The sequence below is a fragment of the Orcinus orca genome, chromosome 2 (genome assembly GCF_937001465.1).
Source record: "Orcinus orca chromosome 2, mOrcOrc1.1, whole genome shotgun sequence".
NCBI classification, from domain to species: Eukaryota; Metazoa; Chordata; class Mammalia; order Artiodactyla; family Delphinidae; genus Orcinus; species Orcinus orca.
Genome location: NC_064560.1, coordinates 54,591,625 through 54,612,124, shown reverse-complemented (window position 1 = coordinate 54,612,124; position 20,500 = coordinate 54,591,625). Strand labels below are relative to the sequence as shown.

Here is a 20,500-nt window from a genome sequence, read left to right as displayed (position 1 = left end):
AAAGTGTTCGAATGTCACTGAAAAGGATAAGACGTTCAAGAAAGCAATTGAATCAGGTAAATTCTACTTGCACGGGTATATGAAGAAAAACAGCATATAAAACATACTCAACACAGCAATTAGCATAGACATGCAAATCAAAACTACAGTGAGAGATCACCTTGCACCGAAGTAAAAGGCCATCACCAAAATTAAAAATGAATGAATGGTGGAAAGGGCATGGAGAAAAGGAAATCCTTTTATGGAGCTGGTGGGAAATAAATTGTAACAGCCACTACAGAGAACATTTAAATATGTGCCTTTAAAAGCTAAAAAGAGTGCTACCCTATGATCCTGAAGAGTTTCCCCTAAAATTATAGGCTGACAAGTCCAGAAATTGAAAAAACACATGCACCCAAGTGGGCACAGCAGCATCATTTACAGTAACCAAGATGTGGAGACATACAAAATGTCCATGGACAGATGAACAGATAAAAAAGAAATGATCCACGTACACAGTGGTATACAATTCCTCCATGCAAAAGAATGAAATAATGCCAATTGCAGGAACATAGATAAACTTACAGATAATCATACGAAGTGAAGTAAGTGAGAATCAGTAAGACAAATATATGAACTCACTTATAGTTGGAATCTATAAAGACACAGCACTGAAATAACTGAAAAACATAAACAGTCTCAGAGAGTTAAAAAAAACCCAAACTTATGGTTACCTAATGGGACAGAAGGGGTTAAGGGATACATTACGACGATGGGATTAAAAATACAAAATATTTCGTATAACTAAATATGAACAAGAATCTATGTATACCTAGGAATGACTATCAACACTCTCTAATAACCTAAATGGGCAAAGAAGCCAAACATGTATACATATGTGTATATGTATAACTGAAAATGGTTCTGTATCCCTACAATATACATAATACTGTATATCAATGTTATTCCAAAAAAATAAAAAAGAAATTATTCTAATTAATTAAACTGTCATAATGAGGCAGAAGATTTGAGTGTTTGTTCTGCACATTCCTTTCTAATTTATAAACCCCAAAGAGGATTTCCCGTAAGGCTCTGGCTGCTGGCCTAAGCAGAGTTCAGTCTGAGGAAATCCTGCGCCTCATGAACGTTTCTCGCAAAGGAACCTCAAAAAGATTTCTCATGAGCACTTAATATTCCCAAGGACTCCTGGGCTCTAAATGATACCTGACATCACAAAATGTCCAGGCTTTAGTGTTCCAAAATCATTGAAAACAGGGCCAACTTTCAAAGGAGACATTTTCAACAGGTAAATTCTACTCACACTAATTATGAGTAAAAATAGCCCATAAGCACATGCTCAACATAGCAGTTAGCAGAGACATTCAAATCATAATCACAATGAGGGATCTCCTTGCACCAGTTGGAAAGGCGATCATTGAAAATGTACAATGAATAAATGATGTAGAGGGCACGGAGAAATGCAAACCCTTTTACTGTGCTGGTGGGTTGCAAATTTTAACAGCCAATTTAGAGAACAACATGGAAGTGCTTTCAAACTTAAAATCTGAGCTACCATATGATCCGCCATTGCCACCCCTAAGAGTATATGTGCAGAAAACCAGAATTTGAAAAGACATATGCACTGAAGTGTGCACCGTAGCACCATTTACACGAGCCAAAACATGTAGGCACACAAATGTCTAGGCTGGATGAACAGATAAAGAACTGACACATGTAAGCAATGCAATAACACTCAGACATTTAAATAAATGATATTATGCCATTTGCAGGCACATTGAAAACCTAGAGATAATCATACTAAAGAAATTACATCAGATTTTTAAAATCTAATATATTGCTTATAGGTGGAATAAAAAAATACACAACATTGAACTAATTAGAGAACACTGAAACAGGCTCATTGAATTGGAAAACAAACATATGGTTGCCAAAAAGGACAGAAGGGGTCAAGTGATAGATTAGGAGGATAGAATTAACAAATACACTGTATTCCAATAAAAGAGATAATCAAAAAGGACCTATGTATACCAGGGAGTTCTATCACCACTCTCTAGTAACCTACATTTGTTCTCTAAGTCTGAGTTTTTCTGTTTTTTTGCTGGGTCCTCAGCATGAGAGATCTTAGTTCCCCAACCAGGAATCGAATCCACACTCCTTTAGAGTCTTAACCATTGGACTGTCAGAAAAGTGGTTTGGTCATACTGAGTGAAGTAAGTCAGACAGGGAAAGAGAAATATTGTATGATATCGCTTATATGCTCAATCTTAAAATAATAATAGAAATGAACTTATTTACAAAACAGAAAAACTCACAGACTTAGAGAACAAATTTAGGGTTCTGGGAGGGATGGGTGAGTGGGAGGGTTAGTTAGGGAGCTTGGGATTGACATGTACCCACTGCTATATTTATTTATTTATATTTAAAAAAATTTTTTTTTAATTTTTCACATGAGAACATGGTTTATTTTATTTATTTATTTATTTTTGGCTATGTTGGGTCTTCGTTTCTGTGCGAGGGCTTTCTCTAGTTGCAGCAAGCGGGGGCCGCTCTTCATCGGGGTGCGCGGGCCTCTCACTATTGCGGCCTCTCGTTACGGAGCACAGGCTCCAGACGCGCAGGCTCAGTAGTTGTGGCTCACGGGCCTAGTTGCTCCGTGGCACGTGGGATCTTCCCAGACCAGGGCTCGAACCCATGTCCCCTGCATTGGGAGGCAGATTCTCAACCACTGTGCCACCAGGGAAGCCCCCCCACTGCTATATTTAAAATGAATAACAAACAAGGACCTACTGTATAGCACAGGGAACTCTGCTCAATATTATGTAACAACCTAAATGGAAAAGAATTTGAAAAAGAATAAATACATGTATATATATAACTGAATCACTTGTCTGTACACCTGAAACTAACACAATATTGTTAATCAACTATACTCCAATATAAAATAAAACTTAAGAATAAGTTTATGTTAATTGTTGACAAGGACTTACTCTTTCATTATTTTCTGTTGGTTTTTGTTGTTGTAGTTCCTTTGTTTTTGTTTTTGTTTTTTTGAGTTTTTTTGATGTGGTATGAATTCACTCTTTTTTTTTTTTTTTTTTTGCGGTACGTGGGCCTCTCACCGCTGCGGCCTCTCGCGTTGCGGAGCAAGGCTCCGGATGCGCAGGCCCAGCGGCCATGGCTCACGGGCCCAGCCGCTTCGCGGCACGTGGGATCCTCCCGGACCGGGGCACAAATCCGTGTCCCCTGCATCGGCAGGCGGACTCTCAACCACTGCGCCACCAGGGAAGCCCTGAATTCACTCTTTTTCTGTATCTTTTGTATAACTACAGCAGAGTTTTTCTTAGTAGTTTCCATGAAATGTACATAAAGTATACTTAAGTTAATAATAACTAATCTTTAATTTTATAAAATAACAATTTTAGGTACATTTTATATATATTTCCTCATTATTTTATGTAAACAATATATTATCAATCTCTAGAAAAATATTTGTGTATACACATACAAATATACACATATCTATATCTCTCTATATATATCTCTACACACAAATATACATATGTATACATATACACACGTGTACTGGAATTTTTTAATTGATATAAAACATTCGCTATTATATTTAAGGAAATAGCTTGATTTTCTTCTTCAAATCTGTATTATCTATATAAGGAGCTCATAGTAATTTTTTTATATAGGCTTTTCTCATGTGTTGTTAGATTTATTTTTATTTATTTTATTTTATACTTGTAAAATTAGAGGCTTCCTTTTTATGTACTTTGTAACTGCTTGGAATGTGTCTGTATGAATTGTGTACTATATGCTTATGTTATACTCTTTACAATATTTTGTCGTCTTATTTTCTGTAACAAATTTCCATTGATTCCTTGGGCTTACTAAATATACATCCATATGCTCTGCAATTGGAGATGATTTTAATCCTTTTCCAATGGTATTTTTTTTACTGATACCTCAAAGTGTTAAGTAAGTTGGGGGTTCATGTCTCCTAGTGATCTCTCTGACAATGAGAGGAAATTATTTATTATTTCTCTGTAGGTGAACTAGTGTTGAGGGTCTGTAATAATTCTTTGAGTACATATGCATGAATATCTTTTTTATTTTATTTCAAGATACTTTATTTTAAACAGGTCACAACACTAAGCTTCTGGCCCATTCTGCCAATGCACAAGCTACAAATGCTTGCTCAGCAGTTGAGGGGCATGCTTTAGTAGCATGTTTGAAAAGTGAATAAAAATCCATATAAAACAAATATTCAAATAGTTTCCATAGGAACACAGATAAGTGTGACCCCATCGCCTAGTCTTCCACATTGTTGCATCTGTGCCAACCCTATTCATATAGACATCTCAAAACTCACAGTAATTAAGTTAAATGGTCCCCCCCAAACCCTTAAATCAAGCTAAACTCGCAGTTAACAGCTACAGGAATGGTATCTACACATTAATAGGAGCTGAAGCACAGGCTGCTGGGTGCCATTTCATTCCACTCTCCCAAGCACATGACACAGGCACAGTGCCAACATCTTGCTCCTCTATGCTGGGTGGGAAATCGTGGTTCTGGATTTGCTGCATCAGATGCCATGTTGGCCCTGACATCACATAGTAGATGGTCGGTCTCTGGAATCCACTGAAAGTGTTAGCAGCAGCGACAGTGTAAGCACCCATGTTCTCAAAGAGCATCCAATTGCCCACATGCATCTCGGGCAAGTTACAGTGCTCAACCAGGCAATCCAGGCCATCACAGGTCTGTCCCGAGATGCTGGATGAATAATACTTCTCATCTGGTTTGGGTCTCTTCTGCAGAAGAGGCTTCACATGTGCGTTTTCGTAGAGGATGCAGTTGAATAATCCATATACTCCATCATTCACATAATACACAAATGTCTGTTCACTTGACTCATCTTCATCATCAGAGCCTGTCTGTTCCTTTAATACGAGTTTTTTGGCAATGATATTAACTGATAGCATGAAAGCTGATTCAACATAGTATTTGCCTGGCTCAGCTATGATTCTCACTCCAGAGTCTGATGGAAAATACTTGTCCAACGCTGGGTTGATTACACTGGTGATCTCTTCAAATTTAAGCTTTACATCCTCAGATTCAGGAAAGCCACCACCAATATCAAGCAGATACATGTCGAAACCAACCTCAGCTCCCATGTCAAAGACACAGTGGGCATCAGAGATGGCCTTCACAAAGATCTCCAGATCAGTACAACCACCTCCCACGTGGAAGCTGACACCAATGACATCAATATCTAGCTCTTTCGCCCATTCCAAAAGAAGCCTGCTGGTTTTGAGTGTGGCATCAAATTTGACACTGAGGCGACAGACTGCTTTGGAATCATCAGTGGCAATCCGCAAAACCAACTTGGCCTTTGGATGTGCCCTGGCAACTTTCATCAACTCAACTTCACTACCAAAAGTCATCATCTCGGGCTTCCCTGGTGGCACAGAGGTTAAGAACCCGCCTGCCAATGCAGAGGACATGGGTTTGAGCCCTGGTCCGGGAAGATCCCACATGCTGCAGAGTAACTAAGCCTGTGAGCCACAACTATTGAACCTGCGTGCCACACTACTGAAGCCTGGGTGCCTAGAGCCCGTGCTCCACAACAAGAGAAGTCACTGCAATGAGAAGCCCGCACACCGCAATGAAGAGCAGCCCGCATGCAGCAACGAAGACCCAATGCAGCAAAAAATAAATAAATACATATACACATACATACATAAATTAATTAATTTAAAAAACCCAAACAAACAACAAAAATGTCATCATCTGGACTCCATTATTGGCAGCGTATTTAATCTGAGACACTTGTTCACAAGGATTTGCATAGATAATCCTCTTTGGAGGCACCCCGAAACTCTGCACCAACTGGATTTCAGTCTTGCTGGCATAGTCAAATCCTGTCCCTGTGGCAGCTAGGGTCTTCACTATGGTTCTGCTATCACTGCATTTGACTACATAAAAGGGGTGACCCGAGGAAGAGCTTTAAACCGTCTCAGATGTTTCTTTAGAATGTCTCCCAGGTCTGCAACATAGAAGGTATCCTTACCGTCAAAAGAAGAAACTTCATTTTTTGGTCCCGGATGTCCTTGGCAGTAAAGCCTTCATCCAAGAAATGGCAGTCAAACTCTTCATTACTAAAGTTGTTCATGGTTTCTTGATATCTTTCTGAAACAACTAAATGGGAAACTAAGAGATGAAATTTAAAGAAATTATGCCAGCTTTCACAAAGGCAATTGAATTCTCCAGGAATTCCAAGTCCCGCTGAAGATACGTGTGCCCTCGGTGCAGCAGTGAAAATGTTCTAACAAACGCACAATCTGCTGTACACCTTAAAGTGTCGGGTACCAAGGGCAGACCCCATGGAGATTAGACGCCGTTGCTGCCGAGTGTGCAGGACTGCCGGCCGCCCTGCCGCTGTCCCCGCTGCCTGTCAGCCGCCCGCCCAGCCACCCACCACCTCGCTCCCTCCCATGGAGAACCACCGTCCCGAGGTGGTGCCGGAGCGCTGGCAAAGGGGCGGTAGCAGCGGAGGCTGAGGGGACTGACCTCTTCTTTAATTTTATAATTATTACCTGTAGAATTCTACCATGCTCCTTTGTCTGTATCTGTCACTTTGATTACATGCCTTTCCTAAATTTATAAGCTGATTATATTAATATATTTCCTAACAACCAAAACATTGGAGTTTTGGTGTAGAATTCACTTTATCTTGCTATAATTTTTTTCTGAAGTTAGGTTTATTAAGGTATTATTTATATTTTTTAGTAGGTTGCCTTTTTATTTTGTTGATGTTTCCTTTGATGTATATAAACTTTTGAGTTTGATGTCCTCCATTTTGTTATTTTGCTTTTGTTGGTTTTGATTTTTTTGTCCATTTCAAAATATCATATCCAAGACCTAGGTCAAGGAACTTACTTGCCTTTATGTGTTCTTCTATGAGTTTTATGGTTTTCCATCTTCCATTCAAGTCTTTAACCCTTTTAAAGTTATTTTTTCTGTATGGTGTAAGATAGTGGTCCAGTTTCATTCTTTTGCATGTGGCTTCCCAGTTTTCCCAACAACATTTAATAAAAGAATTATCATATTTCTCAATTGTATATTCTTGGCTTCAGTGTCATAAATTAATTACCATATATGCTTAGATTTGTTTCTGTGCTATTGTTTCCATTGATCTATGTGGGGTTTTTTTATGCCAATGCCATACTGTTTTTATGACCATAGATTTGTAATAGAATTTGAAATCTTGAAGCATGAAGCCTCCAGTGTTTTTCTTCTTTCTCATGATTTCTTTTGCTATTTGGATTCTTTTGTGGTTCCGTGCAAATTTTTAAATTGTTGCTTCTATTTCTGTGAAAAACTGTTATAGAAATTGTGATAGGGATTGCATTACACCTGTATATTACTTTGAGAAGTATGTACATTTTAATAATATTTATTCTTTTAATTAATGAGCAAATACTATCTTGACATTTATTTTGTTGTCTTCAATTTCTTTCCTTAATGTCTTGTAGTTTCCAGGACACAGGTCTTTCACTCTCTCAGTGAAATTTATTCCTAGGTTTTCTTCTCATGCCATTGTAAATGGAATTCTTTTCTTTTTTTCTTTCAGATATTTTGTTGTTACTGTACAGAAAAGCAATAGATTTTTGTATGTTGATTTGGTATCTTCCAACTTTATTGAGTTTATTTATTCTACCATTTTGGGTGTTAGTCATATATAAGATCATGTTTTCTAAAAAGAGAGAAAGCTTTACTTCTTCATTTTGGATGCATTTTTATTTCTTGATTTTGTTTCAGATTGCTCTGGCTAGGACTTCAGTACTGTATTTAATAAGAGTAGTGAGCATGGATACCGTTATCTTGTTCCTAATGATAAAAAAAAGCTTTCAGTTTTTTTTACCAATGTGTACAAATTTAGTTGTGGGTATTATACGGTTTTATTTTGAGGTATGCTCCTTCTGTTCCCAACTTGTTGAGACTTTTTGTCACAAAAGGTGTTGAAGATCAGTGTCTTTTTCTGCATATACTGAAAGGATGATATATTTATTCTTCACTTTATTAACACTGTATATCACAATTATCGATTTATATATATATATAATTTTAACTGATTTGTATATTATACTATATGTAGATTAAATATAATATAGTGTGCCATTCTCCCGTGGCAAGAATAAATTCCATTTAATCATGGTGTATGATCTTGTTAACTTGCTGCTGAATTTGTTTAGACTTTTGTATTTATAGTCATCAGACCTATCTGCCTGTAAATTTATATTCTTTTTTTTTTTTTTTTTTTTTTACGGTACGCGGGCCTCTCACCGCTGCGGCCTCTCCCATCGCGGAGCACAGGCTCCGGACGCGCAGGCTCCGGACGCGCAGGCTCAGCGGCCATGGCCCACGGGCCCAGCCGCCCCGCGGCATGCGGGATCCCCCCGGACCAGGGCACGAACCCGCGTCCCCTGCATCGGCAGGCGGACCCCCAACCACTGCGCCACCAGGGAGGCCCATGTAAATGTATATTCTTATAGTGTTCTTTATCTGGCTTTGGTGTCAGAGTAACACTGTCCTCAGAAGGAGCTTGTGATTCACTCCTCAATTTTTTGGGAAGAGTTTGAGAATGATTGGAGTTAATTATCTTTTTAATGTTTGGTAGGATTCACCAGTGAAACCATCTGGTCTTGGGTTTTGTCAGGAGGTTTGTGTTCATTGTTTCAATGTCCTCATTTATTATTTGTCTGTTCTGACTTTCTATTTTTGATTCAGTCTTGGTAGTTTCCACACTTCTGGGATTTTATTTATTTATTATAATTTATCAAATTTGTTGGTATATAATTCTTAATGATATGATCTTATGGTCCTTTGTATTTCTTTTATGTCTCCTCTTTCATTTGTCATATTTTTTGACTTCTTTTTCTTTTTTCCTTGGTTAGTCTAGCTAAAATTTCATCAATTTCCTTTATTTTTAAAAACACCAATCTTTAGTTGCATTAAACTGTAAATCTACCACAGAAGAAGAAATGAGAAAAAAATGATTACATGGAGAATAAACAACATATTTCTAAAAAACGAATGGGTCAATGATGAAATCAAAGAGGAAACTGAAAAATACCTTGAGACAAATGACAATGAAAACACAACCATACAAAATCTATGGGATACAGCAGAGGCAGTTCTTAGAGGGAAGTCCATAGCAATACATGCTTTCCTCATAAAATGACAGAAATCTCAAACAACCTAACCCACCGCCTAAAAGAATTAGAAAAAGAAGAACAAACAAAACCTAGAGTCAGCAGAAGGAAGGAAATAATAAAATCAGAGAGGAAATAAATAAAACAGATTTTAAAAATAGAAAAAAAATCTGTAAAACTGAGAGCTGATCCTTTGAAAGGGTAAACAGAATTGCTAAACCTCTTGCCAGGCTCACAAAGAAGAAAAGAGAGAGGACCCAGATAAAATAAGAAATGAAAGAGGAGAAATTACAAGGGACTTCACAGAAATTTTAAAAATATGTATTATGAACAATTACAAGCCAAACAATCTGGAAAACCTAGAAGAAATAGATGAGTTTCTAGAAACATAAAGCCACCAAAACTAAATCAAGAAGAAATAGACAATTTGAACAGACTGATAACTAGAAGTGAAATAGAACCTGTAAAACAACAAAAACAAACAACAGATTTCCTACAACCAAAAGTCCAGGAACACATGACTTCACAGACAAAATTCTACCAAACATACAAAGAAGAACTTATACCAATTCTTCTCAAACTTCTCCAAAAGACTGAAGAGGAGGGAACACTCCCAAAGACATTCTATGAGACCACCATCACCCTGATACTAAAACCAGACAAAGACACTACCAAAAAAGAAAATTACAGGCCAATATCTGTGATAAATATAGATCCAAAAATTATCAACCAAATATCAGCAAACTTAATCCAACAGCACATAAATAAAACATACACCATGACCACGCTGGATTCATTCCAGGGTCACGAGGATGGTTCAACATATGCAAAACAATCAGTGTGATACACCACATCAACAACAACAACAAAAAAAGAAAAAATCCACATGATGTCAATAAATATAGAAAAAGCATTTGATACAATTAAACATCCATTCATGATAAAACTCTTATGAAAGTGGGTATAGAGGGAACATCTCAAAATTATAAAACCTATTTATGATAAAACCATAGCCAATATAATACTCAACAGGAAAAAGCTGAAAGACTTCCCACTGAAGTCTGGAACAAAACATAGATGCCCACTCTTACCACTTCTATTCAGCATAGTGTTGGAAGTCCTAGCCACAGCAATCAGAAAAGAAAAAATAATAAATAAAATGTATCCAAATAGTAAGGGACAGGTAAAATTGTTATTATATGCAGATGACATGACACGATATATAGAAAACTCTAATGACTTCACACACAGAAAAATCCTACTAGAACTGATAAATTCAGCAAGGTAGCAAGATAAAAGTTTAACATATGGAAATCGGTTGCATTTCTTTACATTAACAATGAAATATCAGAAAGGGAATATAAAAGAACAATACCTTTTAAACTTGCATCAAAAAATAATAAAACACTTAAGAATAAACTCGTCCAAGGAGATGACTTATATGCCAACAACTATAAAATATTAGTATTGAAGATGATTTAAAAAATGAAAAGATATCCCATGCTCTTGGATTGAAAGAATTAATATTGTTAAAATGGCCATATTACCCAAAGCAATGTACAGATTTAATATGATCCCTATCAATTTACCCATGACAATTTTCACAAAACTAGAACAAATAATTCTAAAATTTTTATGAAACCACATAAGACCCAGAATTGCCGAAGCAATGCTGAGGAAAAAGAACAAAGCAGGAAGCATAACACTCCTAGAACTCAGAAAATGCTACACATCTACAGTAATCAAAACAGTGTGGTATTGGCACAGATACAGACATATGGATCAATGGAACATAATAGAGAGCTCAAAAATAAACCCACACACCTAAGATCAATTAATCTTCAACAATAATCAATTAATCTTCAACAAAGGAGGCAAGAGTATGCCATGGGGAAAAGACAGTCTCTTCAGCAAATGGTGCTGGGAAAGTTGGACAGCTGCAAGCAAATCAGTGAAGTTAGAACACACCGTCACACTATACACAAAAATAAACTCAAAATGGTTTAAGTATTAAATATAAGACAACACCATAAAACTCCTAGAAAAGAACATAGGCAAAATATTCTGACGTAAGTTGTACCAATGTCTTCCTAAGTCAGTCTCCCAAGGCAATAAAAATAAAAACAAAAATAAACAAATGGGACCTATTCAAAGTTATAAGCTTTTGCGCAGCAAAGGAAACTATAAATACAACTAAAAGACAACCTAGGGAATGTGAGAAAATATTTACAAATGATGTGCTGACAAGGGATTAATTTCCAAAATATGCAAACAGCTCATAGAACAACAACAAAACAACCCAATCGAAAATTTGGGCAGAAGATCTAAATAGACATTTCTCCAAAGAAGACATACAGATGGCCAATAGGAACAATGGAAAGATGCTCATTGTTGCTAATTATTAGAGAACTACAAATCAAAATTCAATGAGGTACCACTTCACACTGGTCAAATGGCCAATATTAAAAAGTCTACAAATAAGAAATGCTGGAGAAGGTGTGGAGAAAGGGGAACTCTTCTACATTGTTGGTGGGAATGTAAATTGGTGCAGACGCTACAGAAAACAGTATGGAGGTTCCTCAAAAAACTAGAGTTGCCATATGATTCCGCAATCCCACTCCTCAGCATATATCCAGACAAAACTCTAATTCAAAAAGATACCTGCACCTCTATGTTCATAGTAACACTATTTACAATAGTCAACACGTGGAAATGACCTAAATGTCCATCCACAGATGAATGGATAAAGCAGATGTGGTGTGTGTGTGTGTGTGTATAATGAAATCCTACTCAACCATATAAAACAAAGAAATAATGCCTTTTGCAGCTACATGAATGGACCTAGAGATTGTCATACCAAGTGAAGTCAAAAAGAGAAAGAAAATACCATATGGTATCACTTATATGTGGAATGTAAAATATGACACAAATGAACTTATCTATGAAACAGAAGCAGAATGAAAGACATAGAAAACAGACTTGTGGTTGCCCCAGGGAGGAAGAGTAAGGGAGGAATGAATTGGGAGTTTGGGTGGGATTAGCAGATGCTAGCTATTATATATAGAATGCATAAACAAGAAGGCCCTAATGTATAGCACAGGGAACTATATTCAATATCATGTAGTTGGGCTTCCCTGGTGGCTCAGTGGTTAAGAATCCGCCTGCCAATGCAGGGAACATGGGTTCGAGCCCTGGTCCAGGAATATCCCACATGCCGCGGGGCAACTAAGCCCGGGTGCCACAACTACTGAACCTGCACACCTACAGCCCGTGCTCCACAAGAGAAGCCACTGCATTGAGAAGCCCATGCACCACAACGAAGAGTAGCCCCCACTGGCCGCAACTAGAGGAAGCCTGCGCACAGCAATGAAGACCCAAAACAGCCAAAAATAAAATAAAATAAAAACAATATCGTGTAGTAAACCATAATGGAAAAGAAGATGAAAAAAGGATACGTGTGTGTGTATACGCACGCACACACACACACACACACACACACACACACTTCCTCCGTGGGGCAACCACAAGTCTGTTCTCTATGTCTGTCATTCTGCTTATGTTTCATAGATAAGTTCATTTGTGTCATATTTTAGATTCCACATATAAGTGATACCATATAAATCTATATTCTTCCCATTAAAAAGTCATATAGACTCAGAGGAAAAGTTCTTCATGTACTTATTTCTCCATCTGGTGTTGAGATGGAGTACTACTTAACCACTAAACAACACCCCACAACCTTCTACTCTTCCCCCCAATTAATGCTCTGTTTGTGCACATGTCAATACACCATCTGTTTAAATCTGAATGTTTTGTTTACAGTCAAATATTTGTTTCTGAAAAGTTACCATCTTCACACATTGGCTTTTATTGTTGTTTATTTACATAGATACAGTGGTGAATATTTCCCTTTCACTAGTGATACTGCTATGAATAACTTTGGGCACATCTCTTTGTTGTTATAAATAGAATGTTAGGAATGGAATTCCTGCTGCATCATTTTGTGCACTTTGGGTGTACTCCATCGAACCAGTTTGTCTGTCTTCCAAAATGGTTAAATCCATCTCACTACTACTATCCTGGAGGAGGCTCTCTATTTTCCCACATCACCACTCCTCTGGTTAATGTCAAAATTTATTAATTATATGTGTATGATATGTTATTATTGACTTAATTTGCATTTCTTTGATAATTACTAATGACGCTGTTTATAGTGCAGTACTTGCCCACCACCTGAAGTTACATCTCTGTAAGTTGCCTGGTCATAGCCGTAATTCTATTATTTGTGAGTTATTTTCAGTTGTTTATAAAATTGTATTGTTTTTTAAAAAATCTATCCTGGACCTTATTTTGTTCCAGATGATGGACATTTACAACATATCCTTCCATTTTAAAGATTAAACTATTTTGAGACAGCATTTACTATTTTTAAAATCTCAGAGTATTAATCTACTCCTTTGTAGTTTGTATTTATCTTCCTAAATAAACCTTCCTATGCTTGTAAATCATAAAGTGTTTATTTTCAATTTTCATTGGATGTTTTCAGGTTTTCAAATTTCGTTCTTTTCATTTCATTCATCTAACATTGATTTATGTAAATAACTTAACGTAGAAATATGTTAAAGTTTTATCCATTGATGATTATTTACTATTCCATTATTTCCTTACTGACTAGAACCACCTCATACATTTCAGTGTTCATTATATACGAATCTCCCTTTAAGGGCTACGTATTCTGTTTAATGAATCTTAGGATTAATATTCCGTCACCACCTTCTTTGCATTACCGTTTTGTTGCAACAGATTACGGTATATGGTAGGGTAAGTTCCTTATACTGTTGTTTCTTTCCTATTTTTAGCCCTATGTTTGTTAATTTTTTCAACAATCTGGTCATTTTATATAAAAATCCATTGGTATGTTGATTGGAACTGATGGAATCACATATTGGTTTTGAGAGAATTATTTATCACTTTTTTGTAAATATGGATTTGGATCACTCTCTACTTTTTTAATGTTTAAGTCTTCCAGAAACATAATGTTCTTCATAATGCTTTGCACAGTTTTCTGAGGTTTATTTTCAAAACATCTAAATATGACTGGTAAATAATACATTTTTAAAATTTTTATTGGAGTATAATTCATTTCCAATGTTCTGTTAGTTGCAGGTGTACAGCGAAGTGTATCAGTTATACATATACATATATCCACTCTGTTTTAGATTCTTTTCCCATATAGGCCATTATAGAGTATTGAGTAGAGTTCCCTGTGCTATATAGTAGGTCCTTATTAGTTACCCATTTTATATATAGTAGTGTGTATATGTCAATCCCAATCTACCAATTTATCCCTCCCCCCCCACACCCTGGTAACCATAAGTTTGTTTCTACATCTGTAACTTTATTTCTGTCTTGTAGAAAAGTTCATTTGTACTCTTTTTTTTTAGCTTCCACATATAAGCGATATCATGATATTTCTTTCTGACTTACTTCACCCAGTACAACATTCTGTAGGTCCATCTGTGTTGCTGCAAATGACATTATTTCATTCATTTTATGGCTGAGAAATATTCCATTGTATACATATACCACATCTTCTTTATCCATTCCTCCACTGGTGGACATTTACATTGCTTCCATGCCCTGGCTGCTGTAAATAGTGCTGCAATGAACTATTGCAGTGCATGTAATTGGGGTGCATGTATCTTTTCAAATTATGGCTTTCTCTAGATATATACCAAGGAGTGGGATTGTGGGGTCATGTGGTAGCTCTATTTTTAGTGTTTTTTTTTGTTTGTTTGTTTGTTTTATTTTTAGTTTTTAAAGGAACCTCCATACTGTTCTCCATAGAGGTTGTACCAATGTACATTCCCACCAACCATGTAGGAGGGTTCTCTTTTCTCCACACCCTCTGTAGCTAAGATATGACCTTTCCTGGAGAATTTTCCATGAGCACTTGAGAAGAAAGTGTATTCTGTTGCTTCTGGATGGAATGCCCTATAACAATTAAGTCCATCTTGTTTAATGTATCATTTAAAGCTTGTGTTTTCTTATTTATTTTCATTTTGGATGATCTGTTCACTGGTGAAAGTGGGGTGTTAAAGTCCCCTACTATGACTGCATTACTGTCGACTTCCTCTTTTATGGCTGTATTAGCATTTGCCTTATGTATTGAGGTGCTCCTGTGTTGCGTGCATAAATATTTACAATTGTTATATCTTCTTCTTGGATTGATCCCTTAATCATTATGTACTGTCCTTCTTTGTCTCTTGTAATAGTCTTTATTTTAAAGTCTATTTTGTCTGATATGAGAATTGCTACTCCAGCTTTCATTTTATTTCCATTTGCATGAGGTATCTTTTCCATCCCCTCACTTTCAGTCTGTACGTGTCCCTAGGTCTGAAGTGGGTCTCTTGTAGACAGCATATGTATGGGTCTTGTTTTTGTACCCATTCAGCCAGTCTACGTCTTTTGGTTGGAGCATTTAATCCATTTACATTTAAGTTAGTTACCGATATGTATGTTCCTATTACCATCCTCTTAATTGTTTTGGGTTTGTTTTTGTAGGTCTTTTCTTTCTCTTGTGTTTCCTGCCTAGAGAAGTTCTTTTAGCATTTGTTGTAAAGCTAGTTTGGTGGTGCTGAATTCTCTTAACTTTTGTTTGTCTGTAAAGGTTTCAATTTCTCTGTCGAATCTGAGTGAGATCCTTGCTGGGTAGAGTCATCTTGGTTGTAGGTTTTTCCCTACAGTAGCCCCCTTCAGGCTGTGTTCACGCAGCCAACCCCAGTCCTCTCCCTGGGATCTGATCTCTGAAGCCCGAGCCTCAGTTCCCAGCCCCCACCCATCCCAGCGGGTGAGCAGATAAGCCTCTCAGGCTGGTGAGTGCTGGTCAGCACCGATCCTCTATGCGGGAATCTCTCTGCTTTTCCCTCTGCACCCCTGGTGGTGTGCTCTCCTCTGTGACCCCGGAGCTTCCCCCACCCCCATCTCCACCAGTGAAGGCGTTTCCTAGTGTGTGGAAACTTTTCCTCCTTCACAGCTCACTCCCAGAGGTGCAGGTCCCATCCCTATTTTTTGTCTCTGTTTTTTCTTTTTCCTTACCCAGGTACGTGGGGAGTTTCTTGCCTTTTGGGAAGTCTGAGGTGTTCTGCCAGCATTCAGTAGGTGTTCTGTAGGAGTTGTTCCACATGTACATGTATTTCTGATGTATTTGTGGGGAGGAAGGTGATCTCTATGTCTTACTCCTCAGCCATCTTGAAGGTTTCCCCCCACCAATTTTTTAATTAGATTAATTTTTAGTTTTTATTGGAATAACACTGATACATAATGTTTGTATTTGGTAGGTGTACAGAATCATTTTCAGTTTTACATATACATATATCTATGCATGTTTGGCATCTTTTCCCATATAGGTTATTAGAGAGTGTTGATAGCCTTCCTTGTTATACACAGAACCTTGCTGAATATCTGTTTATTATGAGATAGTTTGAATTTGTTATTCCCATCCTCCTAATTTATCCCTTGTCCCTATCTTCCCCTTTCATAACCATATTTGCTTTTTAAGTCCCTGAGTCTGTTTATTTTTTCTAAATTATTTCAATGCTGTGTATTTTTAGATTCCAATTATAAGTGATATCATATAATATTTGTCTTTGTGATTCTGACTTACTCTACTTAGTATGATTATCTCTAGTGTTCTCTATGTTCCTGCAAATGGCATTATTTCATTCTTTTACATGGAGGAATCATATACTACTGTGTACATGTATCACATCTTTTTTACCCGTTCATCTGTCCATGGACATTTTGTATATCTCCACATCTTGGGTATTGTAAATGGTGCTGCAGCACACGCTTAGGTGCATGTGTCTTTTCGAATTCTGGTTTTCTCCACATATACTCTTTGGTGTAGCACTGCCAGATTAATGGTAGAACTTTTTACCCTTTAAAGACACTTCCATAACGTTCTCTATAGTGGCTCTTACCATTTTCATCCCACAAGCAGCATAAACATTTCCTTTCTCCATGCTCTCTCCACAATTTTTTCATTTTAATTTTGGGTGATGACATTTTAAACCAGTGCAAGCTGATTTCTCGTAGTTTTGAGTTGCATGTGTCTGCTAACTGCTTGTTATGTTGATCATGATTTTGGAGCTGTTATTCCTCATAAACACTGTGAGTAGAATTTACCTGTTGAAATTGCCTTCTTGAAAGTGCCGTGTTTGAATTATTTTCCAATAGTTAAGCCTGGCCATCTTTTGAGGGCAAGTATCATTTAGAGCCCAGCAGTCCTTCTGAATATTAAGTCCCCATAAGCAATCGTTTTGAGTTTGCTTTTGCGGGGAAAAGGACTCAAGGTGGCAGAATTTGCTCGAGCACAATTCTGGTTGCCCCAGCAACCAGAGCATTAGGGGAAATCCTGTTTGGGTCTTATAAATTATAGCGGAATGTGCCAGAACAAACACCCACATCTTCTTTCTCATCACCAATTTTTAATGAGATTATTTTTTATTTTTCATTGGACTAAAATTTATATACAATGTTGTGTTTGTTGTTGGTATAGAGAATCTTTTTCCCTTATACATGTACACATATCTATGCATCTTTGGCTACTTTTCCCATATAGGTTATTAGTGTGTTGATAGCCCTTTCTTAGTATACATAGATCCTTGCTGAATATCTGATTTATATGAAAGAGTTTGTATTTGTTAAACCCATCTTCCTAATTTATCCCTTGACCCCTTCTGTCACCTTTGGTAACCATATGTTTGTTTTCTATTTCCCTGAGTCTGTTTATGTGTTCTCCATTTGTTCATTTTTTAGATTCCAACTATAAGTGATATCATAGGATATTTGTCTTTCTGATTCTGACCTATTTTACTTAGCATGATTATATGTAGGTTTATCGATGTTCCTGCAAATGGCATTATTTCATTCTTTTACATGGTGGAGTCATATATCATTGTGTACATGTATCGCATTTTTCTATCTGTTCATCTATCCATGGATATTTTGTATATCTCCACATCTTGGGTATTGTAAACAGTGCTGCAGTGTACGCTTGGGTGCATGTCTTTTTGAGTTCTGGTATTCTCTGCATGTAGTCTTAAGGGTAGCACTGTAGGATCATGTGGTACTTGATTTTTACCTTTTAAACGCACTTCCATAATGTTCTCTGTAGTGGCTGTTACCATTTACATCCTACAATCACCATAAAAGGGTTTCCTTTTCTCCATGCTCTCTACACTTTTTATTAATTGTCGATTTTTGATGATGGTTATTCACACCGGTCCCAGGAGACTCCTCATTGTAGTTTTGATTTGCATGTCTCTGCTAATTGCTATGTAGAGCATGTTCTTATGGGCTGTTTTTATTCAGAATCAGTACTGAGTAGAATTTAGCTATTGCAATTGCCTTCTAGAAAATGTGCCGTGTTTTCAATTATTTTCGAACACTTAGGCCTGGACATTTTTTGAGGGAAAGTATCATTTAGAGCCTAGCAGTCCTTGTGAATACTAAGTGCCCATAACTCATTTTTTTGAGGTTGCTTTTGTGGGAAACCGCCACAAGGCGGCAGATTTTCCTCTTCCCAACTCTGGTTGCCCTGGCAACCAGAGCCTTAGGGGAAATCCTATTTGCGCTTGTAAATTAGAGTGGATTGTGCCAGAACAAACACCCAAATCTTGTGTCTCACTGTCAATTTTTAATTAGATTAATTTTTTTTCCTGGAGTAACATTGATATGCAGTGTTGGTGTTGGTTGTAGGTATAGAGAATCTTTTTCCATTAAACATATACATATATCTAAGCATCTCTGGCTTCTTTTCCCATATAGTTAATTAGGGAGTGTTGATAGTCCTTCCTTGGTATACATAGATCCTTGTGGAATATCTGTTTTATATGAAATAATTTGAATTCATTAATCCCATCCTCCTAACTAATCCCATGACCCCTTCTGTCACCTTTTGAAACCATGTTTCCTTTATAAGTCCCTGAGTCCATTTATGTTTTCTGAATTATTTCAATGGTGTTTATTTTTAGACTCCACTATAAGTGATATCCTATAATATTTATCTTTGTGATTCTGACTTACTTCACTTAGCGTTATTACCTCTAGGTTTATCTATGTTCCTGTAAATGGCATTATTTCTTTTTTTAACAAGGTGCAGTCATATACCGTTGTGTACATGTATCACTTCTTTTTTATCTGTTCTTCCGTCCATGGATATTTTGTGTGTCTCCACATCTTGGGTATGGTAAATGGTGCTGCAGTGCACGCTTGAGTGCATGTGTCTTTCCAAATTCTGGTTTTCTCTGCATATACTCTTGGGGGTAGCACTGCTGGATCATATGGTAGAGCCCTTTTTACCTTTTAAAGTCACTTCCATAATGTTCTCTATAGTGGCTCTTCCCATTTACATCCCACAAGCAACATAAAAACATTTCCTTTCTCCGTGCTCTCTCCACCATTTATTCACTGTAAATTTGGGTAATGACGTTTTAGACCAGTGCAAGCTGATCCCTGATTGTGAGGCAGAAGATAGATGGGCTCCAGCCTAGACATTTACAACTGGCCTCCTATTCACACTTCCTGGTGTGAGAAGAAGATGGGCTCCAGGCTGGACCTTGATTGCAATCCCCCTGTTTACATTTCCTGAAGCAAGAGACAAACAGACTCCAGGACTATATATTTAAGACCAGACTCCTGTCTATATTTCGAGATCTGCACCTCGATTAAAAACCTGTAACAGAAATAGGATAAATAACCAGACACTGGACATTTTTATGGCTGGGACAGAGGGGGACTAAACCCTGTTAAAAGATCAAGAGGTCATACACTTCCCATCCTTGGGGCAAGGGAAACATTGCACATGTGCAGAAAGGCTCCTTGGGGGTAAAAGGATGGGGTACCACCCCATAATATGTGATGCTAAGGCCATCCCATAGGCCTCTGGGCTGTAATCCATCTTGGAAAAAAGTTGGGCATGCATGTTGGGGAAGGTTCTAGGGCAGGGAAGGTGTGGAAGAAGAAACCAGATAATTGGCCAAAGGTAAACAAAGACCTGGAAGAACTGCCCTATATAAAGGACTTAACCGCCTCTTTACTGCCTCTGCATTAGGGAGATCACCCACACCCTTTTTCTCCAGATGTGCATCTCTGCCTTGCTTCTATCCTAACTAACTAAACAAACTGTTTCTCTGTGTGCTCTCCTACTTGTTGTTTTGCTATGTCTCTAATAATAAACTTTACACCTGTTTTTAGTTTTTGCCTCCGTGAGAAAT

The 20,500-nt window shown here is 37.3% G+C and overlaps 1 protein-coding gene and 1 long non-coding RNA gene across 3 annotated transcripts in view; both read right to left on the bottom strand.

The window, feature by feature from the left end:
- LOC125963432 (uncharacterized) overlaps positions 1-20,500 on the bottom strand; it is a 90,544-nt gene that overhangs the window by 24,875 nt on the left and 45,169 nt on the right. Inside the window, exon 2 of the long non-coding RNA XR_007475418.1 lies at positions 6,077-6,195. This is a non-coding gene — a long non-coding RNA (uncharacterized LOC125963432). The remainder of the gene's footprint in view (positions 1-6,076; positions 6,196-20,500) is intronic.
- LOC101272622 (ornithine decarboxylase-like) lies at positions 4,212-6,030 on the bottom strand. Of its 2 annotated transcripts, XM_049705708.1 has the most exons (2): positions 5,780-6,030; positions 4,212-5,436 (listed from the first exon to the last, which is right to left on the bottom strand). In XM_049705708.1, the coding sequence occupies exons 1-2, from the start codon at positions 5,794-5,796 to the stop codon at positions 4,455-4,457; spliced, it is 999 nt and encodes a 332-aa protein (XP_049561665.1). In that variant the 5' UTR covers positions 5,797-6,030; the 3' UTR covers positions 4,212-4,454. The 2 variants fall into 2 exon arrangements, with proteins under 2 accessions (XP_049561665.1, XP_033258938.2); XM_033403047.2 differs by lacking the exon at positions 5,780-6,030 and having other exon boundaries at positions 4,212-5,721.